This window comes from Bison bison, unplaced genomic scaffold, assembly GCF_000754665.1.
Source record: "Bison bison bison isolate TAMUID 2011002044 unplaced genomic scaffold, Bison_UMD1.0 scf7180017858736, whole genome shotgun sequence".
NCBI lineage: Eukaryota > Metazoa > Chordata > Mammalia > Artiodactyla > Bovidae > Bison > Bison bison.
The window spans coordinates 186790-195470 of record NW_011489308.1 but is presented as its reverse complement, the minus strand read 5'-3'; the positions used below and the strand labels follow the sequence as shown (position 1 = coordinate 195470).

General features: G+C 37.0%; 1 protein-coding gene across 1 annotated transcript in view; it reads left to right on the top strand.

Moving 5' to 3' along the window:
- Positions 1–365: 365 nt before the first annotated feature.
- Positions 366–8681, top strand: part of YAP1 (Yes-associated protein 1) — a gene marked incomplete at its 5' end in the record, with an annotated part of 130065 nt that continues 121749 nt past the window's right edge. Inside the window, 1 exon segment of the mRNA XM_010828785.1 lies at positions 366–727. Within this exon segment, the coding sequence (XP_010827087.1) occupies positions 366–727 (362 nt within the window).

The window sequence follows — 8681 nt, the reverse complement described above, 5'->3', positions numbered from 1 at the left end:
TAGGTACAAACATATGGCTGGGTTTATATTTCATTCATTACGTGGCTTTTAAAGAATCTTTGGATGTTTCTGGATCTTTTGCAGTTCTTAAAAGTTGTATAAATTTTGATGGTTGCTGTATTGACGACATTTGTCCATGGTGAGAAGAAAATGACACCTGTCTTGTGTTTAGGGCTTGAAAACAATTACGTAAAACTTAGTTTTGAAAAAAGGTGGGGAGTCCATAGTCATTTGATTCTTTGGGTTTTGTTTATACCTAAAACAGTTTAGAAGTTGGGAAAAACACCTACACTGCCTTGGCGTTTACCTCGGCTTTTAAAAGTATCCATCTGCAACCTGTGTTCCTCTGTGTTAAATGTTGAAATTTACCTTTGGTATTTAGAATTTCATGGCGACCAAATATCAGTTGGAGAAGTTTGCAAGGACTCTCTTTGAGAACGTATTTTAAGAAGTCTTTGTTTTCACCTTCCCGATAGGCCAGTACCGATGCAGGCACCGCCGGGGCGCTGACTCCGCAGCACGTGCGGGCTCACTCGTCCCCCGCGTCCCTGCAGCTGGGAGCCGTGTCTCCGGGGACGCTGACCCCCACGGGAGTGGTCTCGGGCCCGGCAGCCGCGCCGGCTGCTCAGCACCTTCGACAGTCTTCCTTTGAGATCCCTGACGATGTGCCTCTGCCAGCCGGCTGGGAGATGGCGAAGACATCTTCTGGTCAGAGGTACTTCTTAAAGTAAGTGGAAAAAGGGTGGGGGAATATTTTCTGGCACCAAGATACGATTTATTTTTATATTTTCCTTAATATTTATGTCAAGCTCAGTGATCTCTTCCATAATTATTTTTTTTTCCAGGATGGTACGACCTAAATACCTTCTTTGGGTAATATTTTGAAAGCTTTATGGATTCCTGGCTCATAGCCTCTTACTAAACTTTTTTTTGTGGCAGTTAGGATGTTCTCATTTTGAGTTTGTGCCAAACCTGTTAATTAGCCTAGCTCTAAACTGAAAGGATCCCATGAAGAATTTGAAATTGAGAGAATTAGGAGGCTGGCATAGTTTTATGAAGTATGTAGGGCACAACTTACCTTTTTAAACATTTTACTGGTAGAAAAGAACTATAAAAATAAGTACGACTTCCCTGGAAGTCTGATTACAGTATTTTAGGTGTGAGATGACGGACCCTTTAGCTGCAGTTTGATGTGTATTATCATTTTCTCCCTCAAAAAGCAAAGAGAAATATGCATTTTCATATTTGATATGCAGCAGTTCAGTAGCAAACTTCTTTTGAGCCAGCAGGTCTTCAAAATAGAATCCCTCTTCTCAGGGTAAACAAAAACAAGGCTATTGGGTTATTTGTTTTTCTCAGCCTTATTTTTTGTGTGTTTAACAAATGTGGCAAATTTTCATTGAAGCTGAAAAGATCAAAGTAGAATTTTGTTTCCTCTCACTTTGAAATTATAGATAAGACTTTAATATTTTTATTTGGCTTCTTTGGCATAGGTACAGAATGTTTCCTATAAGTAATTATAGACTGAAATTGATATTTTCAAAAAGTTGCTAAGTTCTGTTCAATCATGTTGAGATAATAAAATTAAAACAATCCAAGTTTTGATTGACATCTGTCTTTGACAGTTTACTCCCAAGGCAAATGTAACATTTATTCATTAGATCAGATAATACAATAATAATAATACTGTTTTGTTGTATATCTTAATATTTTATATTGCCTTTCAGGGCAGGTTGTTAACTTTCAGTGTAAGATACAGTTTTGTGACAAGCTTATTTAGGAGAAAAGCAGAGGGAAAAGTTTGATCTTGAAAAGTTTCTGCAGTTTTTTGCCCCCCTTTCCTGCAACTTTTTTCTTTTTTAAATCGTTTTCTGGTGTCCCGGTATCCATTTCAGAGGGTCAGGTTTCAACCAGAACAATAAAGAGCCTGAGACTGGAAGGTACACACAAGTCTGGCAAACTCATCTGCATGAGCAAGATCATTTGTTCTGAAGCAGACATCCACAGTAAATGATTGAAAGAGTTGCTCGCTGTGAGGGATGTGTCTTGAAGGGAAAAGGAGTGGAAACAAACCAGGTTGTTAGGAAAAAGAAAGGCTGTACTTTTCTGAAGCTCTCCCTGCTGGGTCGCATGCTGACCTGGGGAGATTTTTAAACAGTTTAATAGCCGGCTTGCCTCTCTTCTTTGGTTGATGTTATAGCTGCAAGTCTGTGATTAAAGAGCAACATTTATGCTCCCCTTTTCGTCTTTTGTATCTTGTAATAATTGCTTCGAGGTGACATCTGCCTACATTTTTATGTATGTACATTTAATAATCTTTTTGTTTTGACCTGAAATGTTCTGTATTTTATTTTTTAAAGTTTCCAGTGCTGCTTTCTTTGAGAAAGTGTCTCTCTCAGAGGTGGATTAACAAAGGAAACACGTACACCCCCCACCCCAAACACCCCACTCAAGTGAGCCTCTGGCGAAGGTAAACCAGGACAAAATGATCTGAAAATTATGCCATATGGGTAGTGGTTTCCATGGAAAAGAAAAACTGGAAAGAAGATAGATTAGCATGATTGTTTTTCAAGATTTTTGAGAGATTCTCACTGGAAGTAAAATTAGGTTTATTATGTGATAAGAATCGTGAAAATTTTTGACTCTGTGGAATATTTGGCTCACATCAAACCTTCAGAAATAAAAAGGTGTCCCCTTATGATTGATCTTGGTCAGTAAAAGTCAGCAAAATCATGGGTTAGTTGGTACACATCAGGAATTACAGAGAGGGCCCCTAAGCACTGGCTGTGGAAGTTGGATGTGGACTTAGAAATTTAGTATCTTCTAAAGGATCTGCTTTATGAGCAGTGTGGAAGTTGGAGAAGAGTTATAGAAAGATTAGTTCACATCCAGTTGGTAGCTATTTCCATGATGTTGTGGGGCATGTGAGTTGTCCTAAACAACTTATTTTTGTGTGTTGCACAGGAAATGAGATTAGTATCTGCCTTGACTTAGAGTTGAAGGTAATAAATGAAGTTTTTGGAGCAGGGTTGTTATTTGTCGAAGTTCATTTTTATTCTGGGTTTGATATTTTAAAGTCAAGCTCTCTTTGCAATGAGCAGCACTTTCCTCTTGTGTCTAAAGAAGATTCTTATTGCTGGCTAGATGTAGAATGAAGATTTAAATTAGAGACTTCACACTCATTTCAACAGTGAAAGCTGCACCTTACTATACATTTTTTAAGATACTTGTTGGCCCTAATTTTAAGTTACAAAGTATATAATATGTTGAAATACACACTTGGCATGGAGAAATCTGACCATAAATGGTCTAAATTTGCAAGATGATATAATTTAAAACTTAGAAACATTTACTTTGGAAGCAACTGATTATTGTCTTGTGACATTAGATAAATGACTTTGAAGTTAGTTGGCCCATCCTGTTGTTTCAAGGCAGCATAACAAGGGAAGGATTACAGGCAGGCAGCTGTTGGGACTTTTAAAGCCCTGCCTCCATCAGTGAGATTTTCTGGAGAAGACTGATGCCTTAGGTTGGCAAGTGATAAGGTGGAAGTATGGTCCTAGCTGTTTATCAGTGACACATACTCAGGTTCTGGTATGATAATGAAGTATTTTAAGTTTAGTCTGCGTACTAGGTATAATATTTGTTCTACTGAGTTTACTGTTTAAAACTAATTCCTTCAAAATTGTGTATTGAGCTTTAAGAGAATTCTTTTATTGCTTTGAGAATTACTGCTTTCTTCATCTGTCTTACAGTTTTCCTACAGGAAATAGTTCTTCAAGTAGTTGGTCAACAACTTCCTATTTCTTTATAAGCTGCTGAATAACTTCCTGAATTAGAATTCTATATCTCTGGTTACAAGAGTGTTCTTACTTCTCCAGTTTGTTTTATTGACTCTGATGCTCTGTAACTGTTATGACATACAAAGAACTTCTTATGTAAAATGTAGCATATAAGAACTTATAATTTGATATAAGAAGTCTCATCCAGTGATTTAAAAAATGTGTAGATTTTCATTGTTTTAATAATCTTCTAATTTTTAAGAGGTCATTTTGTTTCATTTCTGTTTTCTTATCATTTTCTAAATAATGGGACTCTGTTTTTAAACCTTGAACATTCAGGGTTTCTTGTGGCTGTGATTTTATTAACAAGTATATTGAGTATCTTGATTCACAGTTTTAAAAGGTATCTTTTCAGAGATTTTTGACATTCCACAGCATAGAAATTAGCCCGTATTCCAACATTAAATGAAGTTGCCTTCTAGGTGTTATTAATTGTTGTAAGTGATTGGAGTCTTTTTTTTTGACCCTTACCTTGTTTTCGAAATGAATGTTCCTCTAACCCTAAGTAAAGCTACTTCAAACATGCATCAATTAAGGAGACATATTATCAATTAAATTGTTTCTTGTTATAATAATTTGATCTTGCATCTTGTCCCAAACACTTAGAAGAGTATGAACACATATATTGTGTATTGCTACTGTAATAAATATTAGGTGTTTTTAAAAGGAACAGTTTTATTGAGAGGCTAATCTGCTCCTTTGGTTTCTTGCTATATCAAATGTAACCCAAATGATTTCCCTTTAAAAATGAAAAGCCTGTGATATTGCCCTTAACTGTTGATTAAGCTGCAAAAAACAAAACCCAGAAAAGCGGGGGGTGGGGGGGGGTGGGGGGGAGCCCACAAACAGTTGAAATTGCAGTCACAAAATATTCCCTAATATAATATTGTAAGTCAATTGTACTTTAGTTTTAAAAATCCCCACAGAGTTAATTCGATGTCTGCGGGGATGGCCAACCTACCCGCCTGTCTCGCTGATTGAGACTGAGTGGAGAGAGATGAAAGCACACCCTCAGCTCTCAGGAAAAATGCTTCCTTCTGCTCAGTGGGTGGGCACTCGGGGAAGAATGGCCTGCCGTGCCACAGATTTAGGCAGGAAAACGCCGGCGAAAGTGTTGAACATGGTGGTAGGGAAAAACAGTTGGAAGATGGTGAGTGTGACAATAAATAGAACATAGAACTTACTTTCCTAAAAATAATGAGTATTGTCAGTGTGAACTAAGACAGGTACTTGATCTTTATTAAACTAGAAGTTTAATTGCAGCAAACTCAGTTAGCTGCAAGATGGTAGGCAAATTTTCTTTAAAAAGTAACGTTAAGAGTATTTCTCCCCCGAAGCTTCATGTTAACTGTAGAAAAAAGCCTGGGTGATAGTCAAATAGTTGAAACTTTAAAAACTTTTTGAAACCCTGAGGTCAGTCCTCGTTAGTAATATAGAAAAGTATGTTTTACATTGTGGTTGGAAACATAGCATCTTAAGATAGTAATGCTAGTGTGACTCTGACTTTCATTTTACCTTCAGATTTTGGGGAAGATGTAAGCTTTAAATGTAATCTATTTGTCAAAATATTTGTGAAGTTTGGACTTAGGGCAAATCAAAGTGAAGTTGTTTTAAAAATCCGTTGTTAAGGGTTAAGATTATTCAAACTTAATTTGCTACCTTAAGTGATAGTATAATTTAGCCATTAATTATGACTTGAAAGTTTAATAATAGTTGAGTAGCACATATAAAAGAAAGTCTTAAAGAGCTGTGTGATTCTATAACTATGGTTACTAAGTGATGCAGGTTTTACAAAAAGGGCTTCTGATTCGCGGATTAATCAGAACTTCAAGCCATGAAAAGGACATTTCTGTTTTTATGAAGAAGAATTACTTCATGGTTCTGGATGCTCAAGTACTGTAGCACAAAGTTTCCTGGGAACAGTACTGCCCCCGTGGAAGCACTTCTATTTGCGCAGGGCTTGACCCCTTCTGAAAGCAAACAAAAGAAGTTTGGTATAAATCACAATGGTCTTTTTCTTCCCCCTTCCCTTTAATATTTTTGACAAGAAAAAGTGGTCGGTAGTTTAATCCTTATTTGGCGCTTAGCATGAAAAGAATCACGGTCTTTAACACATCAAGTGATAAGATGATGTTTCTCTGAATAGTGTTGGAAATTAGCAAAATGAATAGAGCTGTCTATTTAAAATATTACTATTTCCTTCTACCAAATATTTTCAGTGTTTTGTTTGTGGTTAGTACTATTACCTACTTATTTTCACTTTAGTGGGCTTTTTCTCTGCACAGGATAGTGTTACTCAATAGACTTAGCAAATTTTTCAACTAAATTTTGTTTTGAGGGTGGTGAGGGTACAATTTGTTAGAAGCTCCTTCTCTTCTCTGGCAATTTCTTACTTAACCTAAAGTGAGGAGACTTAAGGTCTTTGTTTAACCAATAAATATGTTTAGAGAATGAGCTTTTTGATACATGCATGAAGACTTGCTGTAGACTAGTTGATCTGGGCTTTAGAGTGAAAGTGTCTTTCTTGAGAGTGCTACTTTGAGCCTTCACACAGTTGATTGTGTATTTATAAAGTTGCCTGAAATTTTAACTTCTCACATATCCTGAGGTGACTATAGTATGAAGTAAGGTTTGAGGAAAGAACTTAGTAAATCCTGTCATCTAGGAGGTAGGGGTAAGAGGTGGATTTTTTTTTTTTTTTTCTGTAGAATCATGAATGTGGGGTTCCTTTGTTTTATATTTATAAAACTGTCCTTCCTTCCTTTGCTTCTTCTCCCATGTATCGATTTTGTGGACTTTTAATGAAAGTATTTTTTAAATTATGAAAGTTCATTAGAGAGAATTGGAAAATTCAGGAAAGAATAATGTTAGGAAGCACTAGATTTCTGCCAGAGAAAGAAGATTGAAGATTCGTTCATGTTTATATAGCATCATCTGTAAATATATATTTTGAAATTTAATTTTAGGGGAGTAACATATACATAGATTGAGAAAATCCCTTGCTGCTATAAGGGTCATAAAGAAAAGAGCAGTTTTAACAGAACTTTTCTTTATCTCTGACTTACATTCTCCAGAGGCAAACACTTCCAGTTCTTCTGAGATTTTCCCCCTTTTAAAAAATTATGTATTTATAAAATATGCTATACTACCATTTACAATTTTTTCTGCGCCGTCTAAAAGTCCCCTTTCCTTTACCTTGCCACTATAATTGCTAAAACTATTTTGCTAGTATTCTTACTAGTATTGTTAAGACTCTAGGGTTTGCGTACAGCCGAGTTGTATAATGTAATGTGATTTTCTGAACAACTTGGATATTCTCTTGGAATTGTTAAGTGTCTCATTTTTCTCATTTGTATTCCTGTTGCTCTTTTGGCCCCTTGGGGACATCCCTGAACCTTTTGTCTTCCTGCCCTGCGCTAGATGGGTTGCTTTCCGCTTGCTTCAGAGTCATCTTACTAGAACTTTGCTTCACTCTCAGCCTGGCAAGTCCCTGTATCACTCTTCCTGGTTTGATACCCTGTTTACTATTTTTCTCTTTCTTGATTTACTCACTCTTAGAGATGAACTTTGTCAGGCATTTGCTGAGAAAAAGGTTGTAGGTAGCTAACTTGAGATCTTTTATGTCTAAAAGTGATCACACCGTCATGATTATCTGGGTCATGAAGATCTTTTTTTTGTACAGTTCTTCTGTGTATTCTTGCCGTCTCTTCTTAATATCTTCTGCTTCTGTTAGGTCTATAGCATTTCTGTCCTTTATCGAGCTCATCTTTGCATGAAATGTTCCTTTGGTATCTGATGTCTTTCTCATTCTGTTGTTTTCCTCTGTTTCTTTGCATTGATCACTGAAGAAGGCTTTCTTATCTCTTCTTGCTATTCTTTGGAACTCTGCATTCAGATGTTTATATCTTTCCTTTTCTCCTTTGCTTTTCGCTTCTCTTCTCTTCACAGCTATTTGTAAGGCCTCCCCAGACAGCCATTTTGCTTTTTTGCATTTCTTTTCTATGGGAATGGTCTTGATCCCTGTGCCTGTACAGTGTCACGAACCTCATTCCATAGTTCATCAGGCACTCTATCTATCAGATCTAGGCCTTAAATCTATTTCTCACTTCCACTGTATAATCATAGAAAGCATCACTATGAACAAAGCTAGTGGAGGTGATGGAATTCCAGTTGAGCTATTCCAAATCCTGAAAGATGATGCTGTGAAAGTGCTGCACTCAATATGCCAACAAATTTGGAAAACTCAGCAGTGGCCACAGGACTGGAAAAGGTCAGTTTTCATTCCAATCCCAAAGAAAGGCAATGCCAAAGAATGATCAGACTACCGCACAATTGCACTCATCTCACATGCTAGTAAAGTAATGCTCAAAATTCTCCAAGCCAGGCTTCAGCAATATGTGAACCGTGAACTTCCTGATGTTCAAGCTCGTTTTAGAAAAGGCAGAGGAACCAGAGATCAAATTGCCAACATCCGCTGAATCATGGAAAAAGCAAGAGAGTTCCAGAAAAACATCTATTTCTGCTTTCTTGACTATGCCAAAGGCTTTGACTGTGTGGATCACAATAAACTGTGGAAAATTCTGAAAGAGATGGGAATACCAGACCACCTGATCTGCCTCTTGAGAAATCTGTATGCAGGTCAGGAAGCAGCAGTTAGAACTGGACATGGAACAACAAACTGGTTCCAAATAGGAAAAGGAGTACGTCAAGGCTGTATATTGTCATCCTGTTTATTTAACTTATATGCAGAGTACATCATGAGAAACACTGGACTGGAAGAAACACAAGCTGGAATCAAGATTGCCGGGAGAAATATCAATAACCTCAGATATGCAGATG